The sequence below is a fragment of the Oncorhynchus mykiss genome, chromosome 13 (assembly GCF_057628025.1).
Source record: "Oncorhynchus mykiss isolate SJ-2025 chromosome 13, ASM5762802v1, whole genome shotgun sequence".
Lineage (NCBI taxonomy): Eukaryota > Metazoa > Chordata > Actinopteri > Salmoniformes > Salmonidae > Oncorhynchus > Oncorhynchus mykiss.
In genome coordinates, this window is record NC_143034.1 from 84,126,371 (window position 1) to 84,152,062 (window position 25,692).

At 52.6% G+C, this 25,692-nt stretch overlaps 1 protein-coding gene across 2 annotated transcripts in view; it reads right to left on the reverse strand.

Moving 5' to 3' along the window:
- The window catches only part of traf7 (TNF receptor-associated factor 7), a 46,920-nt gene that overhangs the window by 5,963 nt on the left and 15,265 nt on the right, over positions 1 to 25,692 (reverse strand). For both annotated transcript variants that reach the window (XM_090194520.1, XM_090194521.1), the window contains exons 10-19: positions 25,164 to 25,285; positions 24,472 to 24,545; positions 24,050 to 24,098; positions 23,356 to 23,483; positions 20,728 to 20,810; positions 20,224 to 20,263; positions 16,868 to 16,984; positions 10,625 to 10,747; positions 8,239 to 8,358; positions 5,139 to 5,270 (exon numbers count right to left, since the gene is read on the reverse strand). In XM_090194520.1, the coding sequence (XP_090050646.1) occupies positions 5,139 to 5,270; positions 8,239 to 8,358; positions 10,625 to 10,747; positions 16,868 to 16,984; positions 20,224 to 20,263; positions 20,728 to 20,810; positions 23,356 to 23,483; positions 24,050 to 24,098; positions 24,472 to 24,545; positions 25,164 to 25,285 (988 nt within the window). The remainder of the gene's footprint in view (positions 1 to 5,138; positions 5,271 to 8,238; positions 8,359 to 10,624; positions 10,748 to 16,867; positions 16,985 to 20,223; positions 20,264 to 20,727; positions 20,811 to 23,355; positions 23,484 to 24,049; positions 24,099 to 24,471; positions 24,546 to 25,163; positions 25,286 to 25,692) is intronic.

The following is a 25,692-nucleotide window of genomic DNA, read 5'->3' on the forward strand; positions in this document are numbered from 1 at the left end:
GCTAGATGGTCAGAAAGATGGTCAGACAGGTCAGATAGATGGTGGACAGACAGGTCAGATAGGTGGGTGGACAGACAGGTCAGATAGATGGTGGGTGGACAGACAGGTCAGATAGATAGATGGTGGTCAGACAGGTCAGATAGATGGTCAGACAGATGGTCAGACAGATGTTCAGACAGGTCAGATAGATGGTGGTCAGACAGGTGGTCAGACAGGTCAGATAGATGATTAGACAGGTCAGATAGATGGTCAGACAGGTCAGATAGATGGTCAGACAGGAAGTGGACAGACGGTCAGACAGGTGGTCAGACAGGTGGTCAGACAGACAGGTCAGACAGACAGGTCAGACAGACAGGTCAGACAGACAGACGGTCAGACAGGTGGTCAGACAGGTGGTCAGACAGGTGGTCAGACAGGTGGTCAGACAGATGGTCAGATAGATGGTCAGACAGGTGGTGGTCAGGCAGGTCAGATATATGGTGGTCAGAAAGGTCAGATAGATGGTCAGACAGGTCAGACAGGTGGTCAGACAGGTGGTCAGATAGGAAGTGGACAGACAGGTCAGATAGATGGTCAGACAGGTCAGATATATGGTGGTCAGAAAGGTCAGATAGATGGTCAGACAGACAGGTCAGATAGATGGTGGTCAGACAGGTCAGATAGATGGTGGACAGACAGGTCAGATAGATGGTGGACAGTTAGGTCAGATAGATGGTGGACAGACAGGTCAGATAGATGGTGGACAGACAGGTCAGATAGATGGTGGACAGACAGATGGTGGTCAGACAGGTCAGATAGATGGTCAGACAGGTCAGATAGATGGTCAGACAGGTCAGATAGGAAGTGGACAGACGGTCAGACAGATGGTCAGACAGGTGGTCAGACAGACGGTCAGACAGACAGGTCAGACAGGTCAGACAGACGGTCAGACAGATGGTCAGACAGATGGTCAGATATATGGTCAGATATATGGTCAGACAGGTGGTGGTCAGGCAGGTCAGATATATGGTGGTCAGAAAGGTCAGATAGATGGTCAGACAGGAAGTGGACAGACGGTCAGACAGATGGTCAGACAGGTGGTCAGACAGACGGTCAGACAGACAGGTCAGACAGGTCAGACAGACGGTCAGACAGATGGTCAGACAGATGGTCAGATATATGGTCAGATATATGGTCAGACAGGTGGTGGTCAGGCAGGTCAGATATATGGTGGTCAGAAAGGTCAGATAGATGGTCAGACAGGTCAGACAGGTGGTCAGACAGGTGGTCAGATAGGAAGTGGACAGACAGGTCAGATATATGGTGGTCAGAAAGGTCAGATAGATGGTCAGACAGACAGGTCAGATAGATGGTGGTCAGACAGGTCAGATGGATGGTGGACAGACAGGTCAGATGGATGGTGGACAGACAGGTCAGATAGATGGTCAGACAGGAAGTGGACAGACGGTCAGACAGATGGTCAGACAGGTGGTCAGACAGACGGTCAGACAGACAGGTCAGACAGGTCAGACAGATGGTCAGACAGATGGTCAGATATATGGTCAGATATATGGTCAGACAGGTGGTGGTCAGGCAGGTCAGATATATGGTGGTCAGAAAGGTCAGATAGATGGTCAGACAGGTCAGACAGGTGGTCAGACAGGTGGTCAGATAGGAAGTGGACAGACAGGTCAGATATATGGTGGTCAGAAAGGTCAGATAGATGGTCAGACAGACAGGTCAGATAGATGGTGGTCAGACAGGTCAGATGGATGGTGGACAGACAGGTCAGATGGATGGTGGACAGACAGGTCAGATAGATGGTGGACAGACAGATGGTCAGACAGGTCAGATAGATGGTGGTCAGACAGGTCAGATAGATGGTGGACAGACAGGTGGTCAGACAGGTGGTAAGACAGACGGTCAGACAGACAGGTCAGACAGACAGGTCAGACAGACAGGTCAGACAGACAGGTCAGACAGACGGTCAGATAGACGGTCAGACAGACGGTCAGACAGGTGGTCAGATAGGTGGACAGACAGGTCAGATATATGGTGGTCAGACAGGTCAGATAGATGGTCAGACAGACAGGTCATATAGATGGTCAGACAGACAGGTCAGATAAATGGTGGACAGACAGGTCAGATAGGTGGTCCGACAGACAGGTCAGATAGGTGGCGGACAGACAGGTCAGATAGGTGGCGGACAGACAGGTCAGATAGGTGGCGGACAGACAGGTCAGATAGGTGGCGGACAGACAGGTCAGATAGGTGGCGGACAGACAGGTCAGATAGGTGGCGGACAGACAGGTCAGATAGGTGGCGGACAGACAGGTCAGATAGGTGGCGGACAGACAGGTCAGATAGGTGGCGGACAGACAGGTCAGATAGGTGGCGGACAGACAGGTCAGATAGGTGGCGGACAGACAGGTCAGATAGGTGGCGGACAGACAGGTCAGATAGGTGGCGGACAGACAGGTCAGATAGGTGGCGGACAGACAGGTCAGATAGGTGGCGGACAGACAGGTCAGATAGGTGGCGGACAGACAGGTCAGATAGGTGGCGGACAGACAGGTCAGATAGGTGGCGGACAGACAGGTCAGATAGGTGGCGGACAGACAGGTCAGATAGGTGGCGGACAGACAGGTCAGATAGGTGGCGGACAGACAGGTCAGATAGGTGGCGGACAGACAGGTCAGATAGGTGGCGGACAGACAGGTCAGATAGGTGGCGGACAGACAGGTCAGATAGGTGGCGGACAGACAGGTCAGATAGGTGGCGGACAGACAGGTCAGATAGGTGGCGGACAGACAGGTCAGATAGGTGGCGGACAGACAGGTCAGATAGGTGGCGGACAGACAGGTCAGATAGGTGGCGGACAGACAGGTCAGATAGGTGGCGGACAGACAGGTCAGATAGGTGGCGGACAGACAGGTCAGATAGGTGGCGGACAGACAGGTCAGATAGGTGGCGGACAGACAGGTCAGATAGGTGGCGGACAGACAGGTCAGATAGGTGGCGGACAGACAGGTCAGATAGGTGGCGGACAGACAGGTCAGATAGGTGGCGGACAGACAGGTCAGATAGGTGGCGGACAGACAGGTCAGATAGGTGGCGGACAGACAGGTCAGATAGGTGGCGGACAGACAGGTCAGATAGGTGGCGGACAGACAGGTCAGATAGGTGGCGGACAGACAGGTCAGATAGGTGGCGGACAGACAGGTCAGATAGGTGGCGGACAGACAGGTCAGATAGGTGGCGGACAGACAGGTCAGATAGGTGGCGGACAGACAGGTCAGATAGGTGGCGGACAGACAGGTCAGATAGGTGGCGGACAGACAGGTCAGATAGGTGGCGGACAGACAGGTCAGATAGGTGGCGGACAGACAGGTCAGATAGGTGGCGGACAGACAGGTCAGATAGGTGGCGGACAGACAGGTCAGATAGGTGGCGGACAGACAGGTCAGATAGGTGGCGGACAGACAGGTCAGATAGGTGGCGGACAGACAGGTCAGATAGGTGGCGGACAGACAGGTCAGATAGGTGGCGGACAGACAGGTCAGATAGGTGGCGGACAGACAGGTCAGATAGGTGGCGGACAGACAGGTCAGATAGGTGGCGGACAGACAGGTCAGATAGGTGGCGGACAGACAGGTCAGATAGGTGGCGGACAGACAGGTCAGATAGGTGGCGGACAGACAGGTCAGATAGGTGGCGGACAGACAGGTCAGATAGGTGGCGGACAGACAGGTCAGATAGGTGGCGGACAGACAGACAGGTCAGATAGACAGACAGGTCAGATAGGTGGCGGACAGACAGGTCAGATAGGTGGCGGACAGACAGGTCAGATAGGTGGCGGACAGACAGGTCAGATAGGTGGCGGACAGACAGGTCAGATAGGTGGCTGACAGACAGACAGGTCAGATAGACAGACAGGTCAGATAGATGGCGGACAGACAGACAGGTCAGATAGATGGTCAGACAGACAGGTCAGAGAGATGGTCAGACGACAGGTCAGAGAGATGGTGGTCAGACAGGTCAGAGAGATGGTGGTCAGACAGGGAAGAGAGATGGTGGTCAGACAGGTCAGAGAGATGGTGGTCAGACAGGTCAGATAGATGGTGGTCAGACAGGTCAGATAGATGGTGGTCAGACAGGTCAGATAGATGGTGGTCAGACAGGTCAGATAGATGGTGGTCAGACAGGTCAGATAGATGGTGGTCAGACAGGTCAGATAGATGGTGGTCAGACAGATGGTGGTCAGACAGGTGGTCAGACGATAAGAGAGACGGGCGGTAAGAGAGACGGGCGGTGAGAGAGACGGGCGGTGAGAGAGACGGGCGGTGAGAGAGACGGGCGGTGAGAGAGACGGGCGGTGAGAGAGACGGACGGTGAGAGAGACGGACGGTGAGAGAGACGGACGGTGAGAGAGACGGACGGTGAGAGAGACGGACGGTGAAAGAGACGGACGGTGAAAGAGACGGACGGTGAGAGAGACGGACGGTGAGAGAGACGGACGGTGAGAGAGACGGACGGTGAGAGAGACAGACAGGTCAGATAGATGGTGGTCAGACAGATGGTGGTCAGACAGGTGGTCAGACGATAAGAGAGACGGGCGGTAAGAGAGACGGACGGTGAGAGAGACGGACGGTGAGAGAGACGGACGGTGAGAGAGACGGACGGTGAGAGAGACGGACGGTGAGAGAGACGGACGGTGAGAGAGACGGACGGTGAGAGAGACGGACACGGTGAGAGAGACGGACGGTGAGAGAGACGGACGGTGAGAGAGACAGACGGTGAGAGAGACAGACGGTGAGAGAGACAGACGGTGAGAGAGACAGACGGTGAGAGAGACAGACGGTCAGAGAGACAGACGGTCAGAGAGACAGACGGTCAGAGAGACAGACGGTCAGAGAGACAGACGGTCAGAGAGACAGACGGTAAAGAGAGACAGACGGTAAAGAGAGACAGACGGTAAAGAGAGACAGACGGTCAGAGAGAGACAGACGGTCAGAGAGAGACAGACGGTAAAGAGAGACAGACGCTAAGAGAGACAGGCGGTCAGAGAGACAGACGGTCGGAGAGACAGACGGTAGGAGAGACAGACGGTAGGAGAGACAGACGGTAGGAGAGACAGACGGTAGGAGAGACAGACTTACCCTGAGTGAGCGGTCATAGGAGGCGCTGAACACCTTGGTCTGGTCTGGTGTAGAGATGACTGCTAGAGCGTACACTGTCCCCACATGACCCGTTAGGGTCCGGACCTGCTCCTTGGACTCTATATCCCAGACCTAGAGAACACATCAGGGATCCACATTAAAAACACTGTCCCCACATGACCCGTTAGGGTCCGGACCTGCTCCTTGGACTCTATATCCCAGACCTAGAGAATACATCAGGGATCCACATTAAAAACACTGTCCCCACATGACCCGTTAGGGTCCGGACCTGAGACTCTATATCCCAGACCTAGAGAACACATCAGGGATCCACATTAAAAACACTGTCCCCCACATGACCCGTTAGGGTCCGGACCTGAGACTCTATATCCCAGACCTAGAGAACACATCAGGGATCCACATTAAAAACACTGTCCCCCACATGACCCGTTAGGGTCCGGACCTGAGACTCTATATCCCAGACCTAGAGAACACATCAGGGATCCACATTAAAAACACTGTCCCCTACTGTCCAGGACAGGAAGTTGGCCAAGTACATTATTATTATTTTTTTTAAACCACATAAATATCACAATATCAAAAACAATTACTGCGATCAGAATTGGATCAGAGAGGCCAACAGCCTCATGTCCAACCCAATGCTGATCTGGGTATTGTCTACAGCCTCATGTCCAACCCGATAATGATCTGGGTATTGGCTACAGCCTCATGTCCAACCCGATGCTGATCTGGGTAATGGCTACAGCCTCATGTCCAACCCGATGCTGACAGCCTCATGTCCAACCCGATGCTGACATGGGTAATGGCTACAGCCCCATGTCCAACCCGATGCTGATCTGGGTATTGGCTACAGCCTCATGTCCAACCCGATGCTGACAGCCTCATGTCCAACCCGATGCTGATCTGGGTAATGGCTACAGCCTCATGTCCAACCCGATGTTGATCTGGGTAATGGCTACAGCCTCATGTCCAACCCGATGCTGATCTGGATAATGGCTACAGCCTCATGTCCAACCCGATGCTGATCTGGGTATTGGCTACAGCCTCATGTCCAACCCGATGCTGATCTGGGTAATGGCTACAGCCTCATGTCCAACCCGATGCTGATCTGGGTATTGGCTACAGCCTCATGTCCAACCCGATGCTGACAGCCTCATGTCCAACCCGATGCTGATCTGGGTAATAGCTACAGCCTCATGTCCAACCCGATGCTGATCTGGGTATTGGCTACAGCCTCATGTCCAACCCGATGCTGATCTGGGTAATGGCTACAGCCTCATGTCCAACCCGACGCTGACATGGGTAATGGCTACAGCCTCATGTCCAACCCGATGCTGACATGGGTAATGGCTACAGCCTCATGTCCAACCCGATGCTGACAGCCCCATGTCCAACCCGATGCTGACAGCCCCATGTCCAACCCGATGCTGACAGCCCCATGTCCAACCCGATGCTGATCTGGGTAATGGCTACAGCCTCATGTCCAACCCGATGTTGATCTGGGTAATGGCTACAGCCTCATGTCCAACCCGATGCTGATCTGGGTAATGGCTACAGCCTCATGTCCAACCCGATGCTGATCTGGGTATTGGCTACAGCCTCATGTCCAACCCGATGCTGATCTGGGTAATGGCTACAGCCTCATGTCCAACCCGATGCTGATCTGGGTATTGGCTACAGCCTCATGTCCAACCCGATGCTGACAGCCTCATGTCCAACCCGATGCTGATCTGGGTAATAGCTACAGCCTCATGTCCAACCCGATGCTGATCTGGGTATTGGCTACAGCCTCATGTCCAACCCGATGCTGATCTGGGTAATGGCTACAGCCTCATGTCCAACCCGACGCTGACATGGGTAATGGCTACAGCCTCATGTCCAACACGATGCTGACATGGGTAATGGCTACAGCCCCATGTCCAACCCGATGCTGACAGCCCCATGTCCAACCCGATGCTGACAGCCCCATGTCCAACCCGATGCTGACAGCCCCATGTCCAACCCGATGCTGACAGCCCCATGTCCAACCCGATGCTGACAGCCCCATGTCCAACCCGATGCTGACAGCCCCATGTCCAACCCGATGCTGACAGCCCCATGTCCAACCCGATGCTGACAGCCTCATGTCCAACCCGATGCTGACAGCCTCATGTCCAACCCGATGCTGACAGCCTCATGTCCAACCCGATGCTGACAGCCTCATGTCCAACCCGATGCTGACAGCCTCATGTCCAACCCGATGCTGACAGCCTCATGTCCAACCCGATGCTGACAGCCTCATGTCCAACCCGATGCTGACAGCCTCATGTCCAACCCGATGCTGACCTGGGTATTGGCTAAAGCCTCATGTCCAACCCGATGCTGACAGCCTCATGTCCAACCCGATGCTGACAGCCTCATGTCCAACCCGATGCTGACAGCCTCATGTCCAACCCGATGCTGACAGCCTCATGTCCAACCCGATGCTGACCTGGGTATTGGCTACAGCCTCATGTCCAACCCGATGCTTACCTGGGTATTGGCTACAGCCTCATGTCCAAACCGATGCTAAATCATGTCCCCTTGAGGACGGCCTAAATCATGTCCCCTTGAGTACGGCCTAAATCATGTCCCCTTGAGGACGGCCTAAATCATGTCCCCTTGAGGACGGTCTAAATCATGTCCCCTTGAGGACGGTCTAAATCATGTCCCCTTGAGGACGGTCTAAATCATGTCCCCTTGAGGACGGTCTAAATCATGTCCCCTTGAGGACAGTCTAAATCATGTCCCCTTGAGGACAGTCTAAATCATGTCCCCATGAAGACGGTATAAATCATGTCCCCTTGAGGACAGTCTAAATCATGTCCCCTTGAGGACAGTCTAAATCATGAGGACAGTCTAAATCATGTCCCCTTGAGGACAGTCTAAATCATGTCCCCTTGAAGACGGTATAAATCATGTCCCCTTGAGGACGGTATAAATCATGTCCCCTTGAGGACGGTATAAATCATGTCCCCATTAAGACGGTATAAATCATGTCCCCTTGAGGATATATGTATCTCTGTATATGTGTGTGTGTGTGTGTGTGTGTGTGTCTTACGTGTATAAGGTTCTCGTAGGTGCCACAGACGATGTGATGGTTGGTGACAGCGATGGAATAGACACTGCCCCCACTGGTCTGGAGGACATGAACACAGTCCAGGGAACGGATGTCCCAGATCTGATGACCGGGGAGAGGAGAGGGGGAGAGGGAGGAGAGAGGAGGGGGAGAGGGAGGAGAGAGAGGGGGGGAGGAGGGGGGAGGGGAGGAGAGAGGAGGGGGGAGGAGGGGGGAGGGGAGGAGAGAGGAGGGGGGAGGAGGGGGGAGGGGAGGAGAGGGAGGAGAGAGGAGGGTAGGAGAGAGGAGGGTAGGAGAGAGGAGGGTAGGAGAGAGTAGAGAGGAGGGTAGGAGAGAGTAGAGAGGAGGGTTGGGGGAGGAGAGAGGAGGGTTGGGGGAGGAGAGAGGAGGGTTGGGGGAGGAGAGAGGAGGGTTGGGGGAGGAGAGAGGAGGGTAGGAGAGAGGAGGAGAGAGGAGGGTAGGAGAGAGGAGAGAGGAGGGTAGGGGGATAGGAGAGGGAGGAGAGAGGGGAGGGTAGGAGAGAGGAAGAGGTGAGTAGGGGATGGGAGAGGGAGGAGAGAGGAGGGTAGGGGGAGAAGAGAGGAGGGTAGGAGAGGGAGGAGAGAGGAGGAGAGGAGGGTAGGGGAAGGAGAGAGGAGGGTAGGAGAGAGGAGAGAGGAGGGTAGGAGAGAGGAGGGTAGGAGAGGGGAAGGAGAGAGGAGGGTAGGAGAGAAGAGATAGGAGAGGGGAGTAGGGGGAGGAGAGATGAGGGTAGGGTGAGGAGAGAGGAGAGGGGGGAGAGGGGAGAGGGGGGAGGGGGAGGAGAGATGAGGGTAGGGTGAGGAGAGAGGAGGGTATGAGAGAGGAGGGTAGGGGAAGGAGAGAGGAGGGTAGGAGAGAGGAGAGAGGAGGATAGGAGAGGGGAAGGAGAGAGGAGGGTAGGAGAGAAGATATAGGAGAGGGGAGTAGGGGGAGGAGAGATGAGGGTAGGGTGAGGAGAGAGGAGAGGGGGGAGGGGGAGTAGAGAGGAGGGTAGGAGAGGGGGGAGGGGGAGGAGAGAGGAGGGTAGGGGGAGGAGAGAGGATGGTAGGAGAGAGGATGGTTGGGGAGGAGAAAAGAGAGAGGAGGGTAGGAGAGAGGAGGGTAGGGGGAGGAGAGAGGAGGGTAGGGGGAGGAGAGAGGAGGGTAGGGGGAGGAGAGAGGAGGGTAGGGGGAGGAGAGAGGAGAGAGGAGGGTAGAGAGAGGAGAGAGGGGGGTAGGGGGAGGAGAGAGGAGGTAGGGGGAGGAGAGAGGAGAGAGGAGGCAGGGGGAGGAGAGAGGCGGTAGGCGGAGGAGAGAGGAGAGAGGAGGGTAGGGGGAGGAGAGAGGGGGGTAGGGGAGGAGAGAGGGGGGTAGGGGGAGGAGAGAGGAGGTAGGGGGAGGAGAGAGGAGAGAGGAGGTAGGGGGAGGAGAGAGGCGAGTAGGGGGAGGAGAGAGGAGAGTAGGGGGAGGAGAGAGGAGGTAGGGGGAGGAGAGAGGAGGTAGGGGGAAGAGAGAGGAGGTAGGGGGAGGAGAGAGGAGAGTAGGGGGAGGAGAGAGGACAGTTTTATTAAGTCTAGAATTGTTATTCACTGTACTGAAGCCAGAGAACACAAATAAATAGACAGACAGATTCTCTTATCAGCTGTAGAAAGACAGAAACCACAGCTGCAAGTCATCAACTTCCATCCCCATAGCAATGGTGGAATGTTCACATGCTCCACCAATCAGAGAGCTCCTCCAAAACATGCCATGATGTGGTGGAGAGATGGGGAAAGGAGAGAAAGGGGGGAGGGACAGAGGTGTGAGAGCAAGAGAGGGATGGAGAAGAGAGGAAGAGAAGAGAGAGAAGAGAGGGATGGAGAAGAGAGGAGAAGAGAGGAAGAGAAGAGAGGAAGAGAAGAGAGGAGAAGAGAGGGATGGAGAAGAGAGAGGAGAAGAGAGAGAAGAAGAGGGACAAAGAAAGATGTGAGAGAATGTTGCCAGTATTGTCTGGCCTCCACACTTGTTTTACAGACAGACAGACTTCACAACGTGTCCCTCATGAACACAACACCTCCATCTTCCTCTCCTCTGTCTCCCTCTCTCTTGTTTCCACCCCTCTGTCTCTCTCCCTCCCCTGAGTCTTCATTAGAGTCTCTCCCTCCACCCAGAACAGTGAGGCACCAGAGGAGAACAGTCACAGTCACACCCTACGTCTCTCTCTCTCTCCCTCTCTCCCCCTCTCTCCCTCCACCCAGAACAGTGAGGCAGCAGAGGAGAACAATCACACTGAGTTCCTGTGTTTCTATATTTAGTAACGTAGCCAAGTACAACCACACATCCCCATGCTTTAACTATGATGACACACACACACTTCCTGTCCTCCTACCTTGATGGTCTGGTATGATCCACTGTAGAGGTGGTTCTGAGAGGCCACCAGAGCACGAACCCAGTGGTTCAGTCCTGTTAACTCCTTCTTCAGCTTCAACTCTGTCCCCACTATGTCCCACACCTGGAGGGAGACAAGAGGGGAGTAGGAGAGAAGAGGGGAGGAGAAGAGGGAGAGATGAAGGGGAAAAATATAGAGGGGAGAGGGAGGGAGGGAGGGGAAGAGGGAGAGATGAAGGGGAAAAAGATAGAGGACAGGGAGCGAGAAAAAAAAGAGATTAGCTAACAGACAGATCGGTGAGAACCACACATTTAGAGCAGGGCAGTATTATTACACACACACACACACACACACACACACACACACACACACACACACACACACACACACACACACACACACACACACACACACACACACACAGTTAGAAAGTCATCAGGCGTTAACAGCAGAAGATGTCATTGAAACACTTCAGACAGAGTTGTGGAAGAGGGGAAATCCCTTTCAATAGTGAGATCATTCCTCCCTCCGTCTGTCCCAGTTCCCTGACAAGGAGCGCGCTCTCTCCCTCACTCTCTCTCCCTCACGCTCTCTCCCTCACTCTCTCTCCCTCACTCTCTCTCCCTCACTCTCTCTCCCTCACTCTCTCTCCCTCACTCTCTCTCCCTCACTCTCTCTCCCTCACTCTCTCTCCCTCACTCTCTCTCCCTCACTCTCTCTCCCTCACTCTCTAACTCTGTGATTCTGTCTGTCCTCTCGTCTCAGTAGAAAAGCCACATCAGAAGACCCGAGGTGCTGTACAGGAAGAGGAGCCCTGGGGTTAAAGGTTAAACAGGTCAGACTGGTACTGTACAGGAAGAGGAGGTCTGGGGTTAAAGGTTAAACAGGTCAGACTGGTACTGTACAGGAAGAGGAAGTCTGGGGTTAAAGGTTAAAGCTGTATTCCACAGTAAGGACCTCGTACCCAACGGTCAGCAAGATGGTGGTGTGATGGTAGTGGTGTGATGGTGATGGTGTGATGGTGGTGGTGGGATGGTAGTGGTGTGATGGTGGTGGTGTGATGGTAGTGGAGTGATGGTAGTGGAGTGATGGTAGTGGTGTGATGGTAGTGGTGTGATGGTGGTGGTGTGATGGTAGTGGAGTGATGGTGGTGGTGTGATGGTAGTGGAGTGATGGTAGTGGTGTGATGGTAGTGGAGGTGGGATGGTAGTGGTGTGGTGGTAGTGGTGTGATGGTAGTGGGGTGATGGTAGTGGAGTGATGGTAGTGGTGTGATGGTAGTGGAGTGATGGTGGTGGAGTGATGGTAGTGGTGTGATGGTAGTGGTGTGATGGTAGTGGTGTGATGGTAGTGGTGTGATGGTGGTGTGATGGTAGTGGTGTGATGGTAGTGGTGTGATGGTGGTGGTGTGATGGTAGTGGTGTGATGGTGGTGTGATGGTAGTGGTGGGGTGATGGTGGTGGTGGTGTGATGGTAGTGGTGGTGTGATGGTAGTGGTGTGATGGTAGTGGTGTGATGGTAGTGGTGTGATGGTAGTGGTGGGGTGATGGTGGTGTGATGGTAGTGGTGGGATGATGGTGGTGGTGGTGTGATGGTAGTGGTAGTGTGATGGTAGTGGTGGTGTGATGGTAGTGGTGTGATGGTAGTGGTGGTGTGATGGTGGTGGTGGTGTGATGGTAGTGGAGTGATGGTAGTGGAGTGATGGTAGTGGAGTGATGGTGGTGGAGTGATGGTGGTGGTGGTGGCGTAGTGATGGTAGTGGAGTGATGGTAGTGGAGTGATGGTAGTGGAGTGATGGTAGTGGAGGGGTGATGGTGGTGTGATGGTAGTGGTGGGGTGATGGTGGTGGTGGTGTGATGGTAGTGGTGGTGTGATGGTAGTGGTGGTGTGATGGTAGTGGTGTGATGGTAGTGGTGGTGTGATGGTGGTGGTGGTGTGATGGTAGTGGAGTGATGGTGGTGGAGTGATGGTGGTGGTGGTGGCGTGATGGTGGTGGTGTGATGGTGGTGGAGTGATGGTAGTGGAGTGATGGTAGTGGAGTGATGGTAGTGGAGTGATGGTAGTGGAGTGATGGTGTGATGGTAGTGGTGTGATGGTAATGGTGTGATGGTGGAGTGATGGTAGAGTGTGATGGTAGTGGTGTGATGGTAGTGGTGTGGTGGTGGTGGAGTGATGGTAGTGGAGTGATGGTAGTGGAGTGATGGTAGTGGTGTGATGGTAGTGGTGTGATGGTGGTGGTGTGATGGTGGTGGAGTGATGGTGGTGGAGTGATGGTAGTGGTGTGATGGTGGTGGAGTGATGGTAGTGGTGTGATGATAGTGAGTGATGGTGGTGGAGTGATGGTGGTGGAGTGATGGTAGTGGTGTGATGGTAGTGGTGTGATGGTAGTGAGTGATGGTGGTGGAGTGATGGTGGTGGAGTGATGGTAGTGGAGTGATGGTAGTGGAGTGATGGTAGTGGTGTGATGGTAGTGGTGTGGTGGTGGTGGTGTGATGGTAGTGGTGTGATGGTAGTGGTGTGATGGTAGTGGAGTGGTGGTGTGATGGTGGTGGTGTGGTGGTAGGGTGTGATGGTAGTGGTGTGATGGTAGTGGAGTGATGGTAGTGGAGTGATGGTGTAATGGTGATGGTGTGATGGTGGTGGTGTGATGGTAGTGGTGTGATGGTAGTGGTGTGATGGTGGTGGTGTGATGGTAGTGGTGTGATGGTGGTGGTGTGATGGTGGTGGAGTGATGGTAGTGGTGTGATGGTAGTGGTGTGATGGTGGTGGTGTGATGGTGGTGGTGTGATGGTGGTGGAGTGATGGTGGTGGTGTGATGGTATTGGTGTGATGGTGGTGGTGTGATGGTGGTGGAGTGATGGTAGTGGTGTGATGGTAGTGGTGTGATGGTAGTGGAGTGATGGTAGTGGTGTGATGGTAGTGGTGTGATGGTAGTGAGTGATGGTGGTGGAGTGATGGTGGTGGAGTGATGGTAGTGGAGTGATGGTAGTGGTGTGATGATGGTGGTGTGGTGGTGGTGGAGTGATGGTAGTGGAGTGATGGTAGTGGTGTGATGGTAGTGGTGTGGTGGTGGTGGTGTGATGGTAGTGGTGTGATGGTAGTGGAGTGGTGGTGTGATGGTAGTGGAGTTGTGGTGTGATGGTGGTGGTGTGGTGGTAGGGGTGTGATGGTAGTGGTGTGATGGTAGTGGTGTGGTGGTAGTGGAGTGATGGTAGTGGAGTGATGGTAGTGGAGTGATGGTGTGATGGTGATGGTGGTGGTGGTGGTGTGATGGTAGTGGTGTGATGGTAGTGGAGTGGTGGTGTGATGGTGGTGGTGTGATGGTGGTGGTGTGGTGGTAGGGGTGTGATGGTAGTGGTGTGATGGTAGTGGTGTGGTGGTAGTGGAGTGATGGTAGTGGAGTGATGGTGTGATGGTGGTGGTGTGATGGTGGTGGTGTGATGGTAGTGGTGTGATGGTAGTGGTGTGATGGTGGTGGTGTGATGGTGGTGGTGTGATGGTGGTGGAGTGATGGTAGTGGAGTGATGGTAGTGGTGTGATGGTAGTGGTGTGATGGTGGTGGTGTGATGGTGGTGGTGTGATGGTAGTGGTGTGATGGTAGTGGTGTGATGGTGGTGGTGTGATGGTGGTGGTGGTGGAGTGATGGTAGTGGTGTGATGGTAGTGGTGTGATGGTAGTGGTGTGATGGTAGTGGTGTGATGGTAGTGGTGTGATGGTAGTGGAGTGATGGTAGTGGTGTGATGGTAGTGGTGTGATGGTAGTGAGTGATGGTAGTGGAGTGATGGTGGTGGAGTGATGATAGTGGTGTGATGATAGTGGTGTGGTGGTGGTGGAGTGATGGTAGTGGAGTGATGGTAGTGGTGTGATGGTAGTGGTGTGGTGGTGGTGGTGTGGTGGTAGTGGTGTGATGGTAGTGGAGTGGTGGTGTGATGGTGGTGGTGTGATGGTGGTGGTGTGGTGGTAGTGGTGTGATGGTAGTGGTGTGATGGTAGTGGTGTGATGGTAGTGGTGTGATGGTAGTGGTGTGGTGGTAGTGGAGTGATGGTAGTGGTGTGGTGGTAGTGGAGTGATGGTAGTGGAGTGATGGTAGTGGAGTGATGGTAGTGGAGTGATGGTAGTGGAGTGATGGTGTGATGGTGGTGGTGTGATGGTAGTGGTGTGATGGTAGTGGTGTGATGGTAGTGGTGTGATGGTGGTGGTGTGATGGTGGTGGAGTGATGGTGGTGGAGTGATGGTAGTGGTGTGATGGTAGTGGTGTGATGGTGGTGGTGTGATGGTGGTGGTGTGATGGTGGTGGTGTGATGGTGGTGGTGTGATGGTGGTGGTGTGATGGTAGTGGTGTGATGGTAGTGGTGTGATGGTAGAGGTGTGATGGTAGAGGTGTGATGGTGGTGGTGTGATGGTGGTGGTGTGATGGTAGTGGTGTGATGGTGGTGGAGTGATGGTAGAGTGTGATGGTAGTGGAGTGATGGTAGTGGAGTGATGGTAGTGGTGTGATGGTAGTGGGGTGATGGTAGTGGTGTGATGGTAGTGGTGTGATGTTAGTGGTGTGATGGTAGTGGTGTGGTGGTGGTGTGATGGTGGTGTGATGGTAGTGGTGTGATGGTAGTGGTGGTGGTGGTGTGATGGTGGTGGTGTGATGGTGGTGGTGTGATGGTGGTGGTGTGATGGTGGTGGTGTGATGGTGGTGGTGTGATGGTAGTGGTGTGATGGTGGTGGTGTGATGGTGGTGGTGTGATGGTGGTGGTGTGATGGTGGTGGTGTGATGGTGGTGGAGTGATGGTAGAGTGTGATGGTAGTGGAGTGATGGTAGTGGAGTGATGGTAGTGGTGTGATGGTAGTGGTGTGATGGTAGTGGTGTGATGTTAGTGGTGGTGGTGGTGTGATGGTAGTGGTGTGATGGTAGTGGTGGTGGTGGTGGTGTGGTGGTGGTGGTGTGGTGGTGGTGGTGTGGTGGTGGTGGTGTGATGGTAGTGGTGTGATGGTGGTGGTGTGATGGTGGTGGTGTGATGGTAGTGGTGTGATGGTGGTGGAGTGATGGTAGAGTGTGATGGTAGTGGAGTGATGGTAGTGGAGTGATGGTAGTGGTGTGATGGTAGTGGTGTGATGGTAGTGGTGGTGGTGGTGTGATGGTGGTGGTGGTGGTGTGATGGTAGTGGAGTGATGGTGGTGGTGTGATGGTAGTGGAGTGATGGTGGTGGTGTGATGGTAGTGGTGTGATGGTGGTGGTGTGATGGTAGTGGTGTGATGGTGGTGGTGTGATGGTAGTAGAGTGATGGTAGTGGAGTGATGGTAGTGGTGTGATGGTAGTGGTGTGATGGTAGTGGTGTGATGGTGGTGGTGTGATGGTAGTGGAGTGATGGTAGTGGTGGTGGTGGTGTGATGGTGGTGGTGGTGGTGTGATGGTAGTGGAGTGATGGTGGTGGTGTGATGGTAGTGGTGTGATGGTAGTGGTGTGATGGTAGTGGTGTGATGGTGGTGGTGTGATGGTAGTAGAGTGATGGTAGTGGAGTGATGGTAGTGGTGTGATGGTAGTGGTGTGATGGTAGTGGTGTGATGGTAGTGGTGTGATGGTGGTGGTGTGATGGTAGTGGTGTGATGGTAGTGGTGTGATGGTGGTGGTGGTGTGGTGGTGGAGGAGTGATGGTAGTGGTGTGGTAGTGGTGTGGTAGTGGTGTGGTGGTAGTGTGATGGTTTGGGGCGAGGCTCTGCTGCCTCCGGACGACCAGTCGCCTTAAACGAAGGAGCCATGAATTCTGTATCAGAGACGGCGTCAGACCCATCCGTCGGTGAGCTGAAGCCCAAGCTGAGTCGTGCAGCGAGACGACGATTAAAAACAATCACACAAGCCAGAGTCTAACCATCAGAATGGTTGAAAAATCAACACAAAGTCAACGTGTTCGAAAGGCCGAGGTAAAGACCAGTCCCTCGACACAGACGACGTAGCAGGACCTGAAATTAACAGTTACATTTCACAATTCCTCCACAGGGAAGTGAGAGACTGGTCAACAACTACAGGAAGTGGTTGGTTGGTCAACATCTACAGGAAGTGGTTGGTTGGTCACCTATTTAATTCTTTACCTTGCAGATCACAGCGTACGGACACACCACATTGGATAATTACAGCTGAATGATGTCAGAGAAGCATGGATTTAAACCAATCACCACTCCACCTCCTAACACCAGGAAAGTGAAGGAAGCAGCTTCTCAGCCTCTATTTTTAAAAACGGTTCTTCGGGTCTACCTTGATGGCCTTGAGGGATCCGCTGAACAGCATGCTGTGGGAGGACACCAGCGTACACACCGGGTTGTCATGGGCACGGATTGTGTTCACCTTCTGCAGGGTCTGGACGTCCCACACCTACATAACACACAGAGAGAGAGAGACGTGGGACAGAAGAGAGAGAGACGGGAGACAGAGAGACGGGAGACAGAGAGAGAGAGAGAGAGAGACGGGAGACAGAGAGAGAGAGACGGGAGACAGAGAGAGAGAGACGGGAGACAGAGAGAGAGAGACGGGAGACAGAGAGAGAGCGAGACGGGAGACAGAGAGAGAGCGAGACGGGAGACAGAGAGAGAGCGAGACGGGAGACAGAGAGACGGGAGACAGAGAGACGGGAGACAGAGAGACGGGAGACAGAGAGACGGGAGACAGAGAGACAGAGAGACGGGAGACAGAGAGACGGGAGACAGAGAGACGGGAGACAGAGAGAGAGAGACGGGAGACAGAGAGAGAGAGACGGGAGACAGAGAGAGAGACAGAGAGAGAGAGACGGGAGACAGAGAGAGAGAGAGACGGGAGACAGAGAGAGAGAGACGGGAGACAGAGAGACGGGAGACAGAGAGAGAGAGACGGGAGACAGAGAGAGACGGGAGACAGAGAGAGAGAGATACAGGGAGAGAGAGAGACGGGAGACAGAGAGAGAGAGACGGGAGACAGAGAGAGAGATGGGGAGAGAGAGACGGGGAGAGAGAGAGACAGGGAGAGAGAGAGACAGGGAGAGAGAGAGAGATACAGAGAGAGAGAGAGAGATACAGAGAGAGAGAGAGAGATACAGAGAGAGAGAGAGAGATACAGAGAGAGAGAGATACAGAGAGAGAGAGAGATACAGAGACAGGAGACAGAGAGAGATAGAGAGAGACAGAGAGAGACGGGGGAGAGAGAGGGAGAGACGGGAGAGACAGGGAGAGAGACGGGGAGAACGCACAAGAGGCATGTTGGACACAAAGCAGACACAGGGCTGATGATCTAGGTAAAGTACATCATGGTTCTACAGTCAGTGTAGGTGTTGCTGCTGTGTCGTCATGTGTTGTCATGGTTCTACAGTCAGTGTAGGTGTTGCTGCTGTGTTGTCATGGTTTTACAGTCAGTGTAGGTGTTGCTGCTGTGTTGTCATGGTTCTACAGTCAGTGTAGGTGTTGCTGCTGTGTCGTCATGGTTCTACAGTCAGTGTAGGTGTTGCTGCTGTGTCGTTATGTGTTGTCATGGTTCTACAGTCAGTGTAGGTGTTGCTGCTGTGTCGTCATGTGTTGTCATGGTTCTACAGTCAGTGTAGGTGTTGCTGCTGTGTCGTCATGGTTCTACAGTCAGTGTAGGTGTTGCTGCTGTGTCGTCATGGTTCTACAGTCAGTGTAGGTGTTGCTGCTGTGTCGTCATGGTTCTACAGTCAGTGTAGGTGTTGCTGCTGTGTCGTCATGGTTCTACAGTCAGTGTAGGTGTTGCTGCTGTGTTGTCATGGTTTTACAGTCAGTGTAGGTGTTGCTGCTGTGTTGTCATGGTTCTACAGTCAGTGTAGGTGTTGCTGCTGTGTTGTCATGGTTCTACAGTCAGTGTAGGTGTTGCTGCTGTGTCGTCATGTGTTGTCATGGTTCTACAGTCAGTGTAGGTGTTGCTGCTGTGTCGTCATGGTTCTACAGTCAGTGTAGGTGTTGCTGCTGTGTCGTCATGGTTCTACAGTCAGTGTAGGTGTTGCTGCTGTGTCGTCATGGTTCTACAGTCAGTGTAGGTGTTGCTGCTGTGTCGTCATGTGTTGTCATGGTTCTACAGTCAGTGTAGGTGTTGCTGCTGTGTCGTCATGGTTCTACAGTCAGTGTAGGTGTTGCTGCTGTGTCGTCATGGTTCTACAGTCAGTGTAGGTGTTGCTGCTGTGTCGTTATGGTTCTACAGTCAGTGTAGGTGTTGCTGCTGTGTCGTCATGGTTCTACAGTCAGTGTAGGTGTTGCTGCTGTGTCGTCATGGTTCTACAGTCAGTGTAGGTGTTGCTGCTGTGTTGTCATGGTTCTACAGTCAGTGTAGGTGTTGCTGCTGTGTTGTCATGGTTCTACAGTCAGTGTAGGTGTTGCTGCTGTGTCGTCATGGTTCTACAGTCAGTGTAGGTGTTGCTGCTGTGTCGTCATGGTTCTACAGTCAGTGTAGGTGTTGCTGCTGTGTCGTCATGGTTTTACAGTCAGTGTAGGTGTTGCTGCTGTGTCGTCATGGTTCTACAGTCAGTGTAGGTGTTGCTGCTGTGTTGTCATGGTTCTACAGTCAGTGTAGGTGTTGCTGCTGTGTCGTCATGGTTCTACAGTCAGTGTAGGTGTTGCTGCTGTGTCGTCATGTGTTGCTGCGTTGCCATGTTGTTGTCTTAGGTCTCTTTCATGTAGTGTTGTGTTGTCTCGTTGTGATGTGTGTTGTGTCCTACATTTGTGTGTTATATTTTTAAATAACTATTTCCATATTCCCAGACCACGACCCCGACCCCGACCCCGCAGGAGGCCGTCATTGTAAATTAGAATTTGTTCTTAACTTGACTTTAGTTAAAATAAAAAGGTCAAATAAATAAAAAATGTAAAAAAGGTGAGTTATATACACACACACCGGACAGTTTATTAGGTACACCGTCCCATCCACCACAATGGATCGCTCCTCCAGACAGTGGGTCACGTGGTCGTAGCTTGTTATATACAGCAGGCAGACAGGCATCGAGGCATTCAGTTACTGGTCCATCGGATGTTAGACCGGGGAATAAAAAACGAGCGACCTTGAGCGTGGTACGACCGTCGGTGCCGGGCGCTCCAGTATCTCAGAAACGTCTGGACTTTTCACGTCTGAGGGTTTACAGAGAACGGAGAAACAACAAACAGTCAAATAACAGAGGCGTTCCACAGCGGCGGCGTGCAGAACGGGGCACCTCTGAAACGCGCAACTCGTAGGTCCTCGTCACGGATTGGCTAATTTCATCAGACGAACACACCGGGTTCCCCTCCTATCAGCTAAAAACAAGAAGAAACGGCCTCACACCGACACTGTTGCGTCACGCTGATGGCAGAGACAGAAGAATTTGGCGTTTGGGGGAGTCCATGGCCCCGATCCTGCCTGGTGTCACCGGTACAGGCTGATGGCAGTGGTATAATGATGTGGGGAATGTTTTATGCCCCGAAGAATTCAGGCTGTTCTGGAGGCAAAGGGGGGTCCGACTTGGTACTAAATGGGTGTACCTAATAAACTGTCAGACTGTAGGTGTGTTGTTGTGGTTTATAAGAGACAACAGTCAGACTGTAGGTGTGTTATTGTTGTTAAACAGGATAATTCATAAGAGACAACAGTCAGAACAGACTCACTATGATGGTGCAGTCAGCTGAGCCACTATACAGTCTGTTCCTACAGGGAGGGAGAGGAGAGCGAGAGGGGAAAGAGGAGAGAGCGAGAGGGGAAAGAGGAGAGAGCGAGGGGAAAGAGGAGAGAGCGAGAGGGGAAAGAGGAGAGAGCGAGAGGGGAAGGAGCGAGAGGGAGGGGAAGGAGAGAGAGGGAGGGGAAGGAGAGAGAGATGGGAAGGAGAGAGAGATGGGAAGGAGAGAGAGAGGGGAAAGAGGGGAGTGAGAGGGGAAAGAGGAGAGAGCGAGGGGGGAAGGAGAGAGAGAGAGGGGAAAGAGGAGAGAGAGAGAGGGAGAAGAGGAAGAGGAGAGAGAGGGGGAAGAAGGAGAGACAGAAGAGTGAGAGATACAACACAACAGCAGCGTTGAAGCCTGACTACATGATTATATGTCCTGCTATTATTACTACTGGAATTAACACAACTCTCTCTGTATGTGTGTGTGTGTGTGTGTGTGTGCGTGTGTCCTTACCCCTGTATACACAGTGCCAGCACGATTCCATCATGACCCTCCAGAGTCTTCTGACATTTATAGGTGGTGCAGGTATCCCACACCTGACAGAGAGAGAGAGAGAGGGAGTCAACATGTGTCTGTGTGTGGTTGATCAACGATTACAACTCAGGTCTAGAAGACTTCTGATCAACGATGACAACTCAGGTCTAGAAGACTTCTGATCAATGATTACAACTCAGGTCTAGAAGACTTCTGATCAACGAAGACTTCTGATCAACGATTACAACTCAGGGCTATAAGACTTCTTGATCAACGATCACAACTCAGATCTAGAAGACTTCTGATCAACGATGACAACTCAGGTCTAGAAGACTTCTGATCAACGATTACAACTCAGGTCTAGAAGACTTCTGATCAACGATTACAACTCAGGTCTAGAAGACTTCTGATCAACGATTACAACTCAGGTCTAGAAGACTTCTGATCAACGACTTCTGATCAACGATTACAACTTAGGTCTAGAAGACTTCTGAGCAACGATGACAACTCAGGTCTAGGAGACTTCTGATCAACGATTACAACTCAGGTCTAGAAGACTTCTGAGCAACGATTACAACTCAGGTCTAGAAGACTTCTGATCAACGACTTCTGATCAACGATTACAACTCAGATCTAGAAGACTTCTTGATCAACGATTACAACTCAGGTCTAGAAGACTTCTGATCAACGACTTCTGATCAACGATTACAACTCAGGTCTAGAAGACTTCTTGATCAACGATTACAACTCAGGTCTAGAAGACTTCTGATCAACGATTACAACTCAGGTCTAGAAGACTTCTGATCAACGACTTCTGAGAGTCGATCGATGGTGATAAATGCAATAATAAGTGAGTAAAAGATAATTATCTAAATAAAAAGTTGAATAAAAATCGTTTGTTCGTTTCCACTACGTCCCTGGTTGGGTCTGGTGTAAACCATCCAGGCAGGCTGGAATCTACATTTGCACGGCATTTTAGCTATCGATGAGACGTTCGGCGGCGCCTAATCAGTCCACTCTGTACCTGCCTGGCTGAGAGGCAGTGTGGGTAGAATGAGAGGGAGCTCTCCTGACAACCAGAGAGACAGTGTGTGTAGAATGAGAGGGAGCTCTCCTGACAACCAGAGAGGCAGTGTGGGTAGAATGAGAGGGAGCTCTCCTGACAACCAGAGAGACAGTGTGGGTAGAATGAGAGGGAGCTCTCCTGACAACCAGAGAGGCAGTGTGGGTAGAATGAGGGAGCTCTCCTGACAACCAGAGAGACAGTGTGGGTAGAATGAGAGGGAGCTCTCCTGACAACCAGAGAGGCACTGTGGGTAGAATGAGGGAGCTCTCCTGACAACCAGAGAGACAGTGTGGGTAGAATGAGAGGGAGCTCTCCTGACAACCAGAGAGACAGTGTGGGTAGAATGAGGGAGCTCTCCTGACAACCAGAGAGGCAGTGTGGGTAGAATGAGAGGGAGCTCTCCTGACAACCAGAGAGGCAGTGTGGGTAGAATGAGAGGGATCTCTCCTGACAACCAGAGAGACAGTGTGGGTAGAATGAGGGAGCTCTCCTGACAACCAGAGAGGCAGTGTGGGTAGAATGAGAGGGATCTCTCCTGACAACCAGAGAGACAGTGTGGGTAGAATGAGAGGGAGCTCTCCTGACAACCAGAGAGGCAGTGTGGGTAGAATGAGGGAGCTCTCCTGACAACCAGAGAGACAGTGTGGGTAGAATGAGGGAGCTCTCCTGACAACCAGAGAGACAGTGTGGGTAGAATGAGGGAGCTCTCCTGACAACCAGAGAGGCAGTGTGGGTAGTATGAGGGAGCTCTCCTGACAACCAGAGAGACAGTGTGGGTAGAATGAGAGGGAGCTCTCCTGACAACCAGAGAGGCAGTGTGGGTAGAATGAGAGGGAGCTCTCCTGACAACCAGAGAGGCAGTGTGGGTAGAATGAGGGAGCTCTCCTGACAACCAGAGAGGCAGTGTGGGTAGAATGAGGGAGCTCTCCTGACAACCAGAGAGGCAGTGTGGGTAGAATGAGAGGGAGCTCTCCTGACAACCAGAGAGGCAATGTGGGTAGAATGAGAGGGAGCTCTCCTGACAACCAGAGAGGCAGTGTGGGTAGAATGAGGGAGCTCTCCTGACAACCAGAGAGACAGTGTGGGTAGAATGAGAGGGAGCTCTCCTGACAACCAGAGAGGCAGTGTGGGTAGAATGAGGGAGCTCTCCTGACAACCAGAGAGGCAGTGTGGGTAGAATGAGGGAGCTCTCCTGACAACCAGAGAGGCAGTGTGGGTAGAATGAGGGAGCTCTCCTGACAACCAGAGAGGCAGTTTGGGTAGAATGAGGGAGCTCTCCTGACAACCAGAGAGGCAGTGTGGGTAGAATGAGAGGGAGCTCTCCTGACAACCAGAGCTTGAAAAACGTGACTAAATTAAACTCAGGTCGTCTGTCTGGAAATGAATCCCCCAAGATTCCCTGATAATTTTTCAGGTGAAGACATTTTTCATTTTTCTGTTTCTCCTCTCATTTTTTAAATTCAAGTAGTTTTCAATATACCAACTTGAGAGAATGTCTGATTTTTAAGGTGTCCCAGTTGTTTGTGTGTGTGTGTGTGTACCTTGATGGTCTTGTCCGAGGAGCCAGAGAAGAGCAGGTCCCCTGTAGAGTAGACACACAGACACCAGACTGGCCCCTGGTGACCTACGAACGTCCCTTTACATTTAAAGATCTGCTGGGGGTCGTAGGCTGGAGGAGGGACACAAACAGGGAGGGTTTAACATCTCTTCACAACTTAACATCTCTGCACAGAGGGGAAAGGAGGAGGGACACAAACAGGTTAGTCTAACATCTCTTCACAACTTAACATCTCTGCACAGAGGAGAAAGGAGGAGGGACACAAACAGGTTAGTCTAACATCTCTTCACAACTTAACATCTCTGCACAGAGGGGAAAGGAGGAGGGACACACACAGGGAGGGTTTAACATCTCTTCACAACTTAACATCTCTGCATAGAGGGGAAAGGAGGAGGGACACACACAGGTTAGCTTAACATCTCATCACAACTTAACATCTCCGTTTCACAACGGAGGAGAGGAGAGGAGGGACACACACAGGGAGGGTTAGTTTAACATCTCATCACAACGGACAAGTGAAGGAGAGGAGAGATGAAGAGAGTTGAGGAGAGGAGAGGAGAGAGAGAAAAGGACAGAGCGGAGAAGAGGAGAGTAGAGGGGAGATGAAGAGAGGAGAGAGGAGAGAAAGGAGAGGAGAAGAAGAGGAAAGGAGAGTGAAAAACAGAGGAGAAACTCACAGCCCAGGATGCCCATGTTGAGTCTGGCGTTGATGTGGGACAACTCATCCTGAGAGACAGAGACGGAGAGACACGGAGAAAGAGAGAGGCACAGAGAGAGAGAGAGAGAGACACGGAGAGAGAGAGAGAGACACGGAGAGAGAGAGAGGCACGGAGAGAGAGAGAGGCACAGAGAGAGAGAGAGAGAGAGAGAGGCACGGAGAGAGAGAGAGGCACAGAGAGAGAGAGAGAGAGAGAGAGAGAGAGACAGAGAGAGAGAGAGGCACGGAGAGAGAGAGAGGCACAGAGAGAGAGAGAGAGAGAGAGAGAGAGAGAGAGAGAGAGAGAGAGAGAGAGAGAGAGAGAGAGGCACAGAGAGAGTAAATTATAAATGTACTGTGTGTGACGGTCATCCTAGTATAATATAGAGATCAGAAACTCACGTTGAGCATGGAGGCATCTCTCCTAAACTCCATCAGGTCTTCACTCAGCTTACTCTGGTTCTCATCCAGGACATCTGGAACACACCCCCCCAGGTCAGAAACACACACACCAGGTCAGAAACATCACCCCCAGGTCAGAAACACACACACACACACACCAGGTCAGAAACACACACACACCAGGTCAGAAACATCACCCCCAGGTCAGAAACACACACACACACACACACCAGGTCAGAAACACCCCCCCAGGTCAGAAACACACACACACACACACACCAGGTCAGAAACACCCCCCCAGGTCAGAAACACCCACCAGGTCAAACCCCCCCCCCTCATACCAAACTTCAGTTCCAGGTTCTTCTCCAGCTGGTCCAGTTTCTCAGACAGTTTCCCCAGGTCAGAAACACCCCCCCAGGTCAGAAACACCCCCCCAGGTCAGAAACACCCCCCCAGGTCAGAAACACCCCCCCAGGTCAAACCCCCCCTCATACCAAACTTCAGTTCCAGGTTCTTCTCCAGCTGGTCCAGTTTCTCAGACAGTTTCCCCAGGTCAGAAACACCCCCCCAGATCAACCCCCCCCCCCCCTCATACCAAACTTCAGTTCCAGGTTCTTTCCCAGCTGGTCCAGTTTCTCAGACAGTTTCCCCAGGTCAGAAACACCCCCCAGGTCAAACCCCCCCCCTCATACCAAACTTCAGTTCCAGGTTCTTCTCCAGCTGGTCCAGTTTCTCAGACAGTTTCCCCAGCATGGACCTCAGGAAGGCAATGTCCTGGTCCTTCTGAGACAGGGTCACCTGCATCTCATGGAACCTATCAGGGAGAGAGGGAGGGTCAACATGGAACCTATCAGGGAGAGAGGGGGGGGTCACCATGGAACCTATCAGGGAGAGAGGGAGGGTCAACATGGAACCTATCAGGGGAGAGAGGGAGGGTCAACATGGAACCTATCAGGGAGAGAGGGAGGGTCAACATGGAACCTATCAGGGAGAGAGGGAGGGTTAACATGGAACCTATCAGGGAGAGAGAGAGGGTCAACATGGAACCTATCAGGGAGAGAGAGAGGGTCAACATGGAACCTATCAGGGAGAGAGAGAGGGTCAACATGGAACCTATCAGGGAGAGAGAGAGGGTCAACATGGAACCTATCAGGGAGAGTCAAGATGGAACCTATCAGGAAAAGATGGAGGGTCAACATGGAACCTATCAGGGAGAGTCAA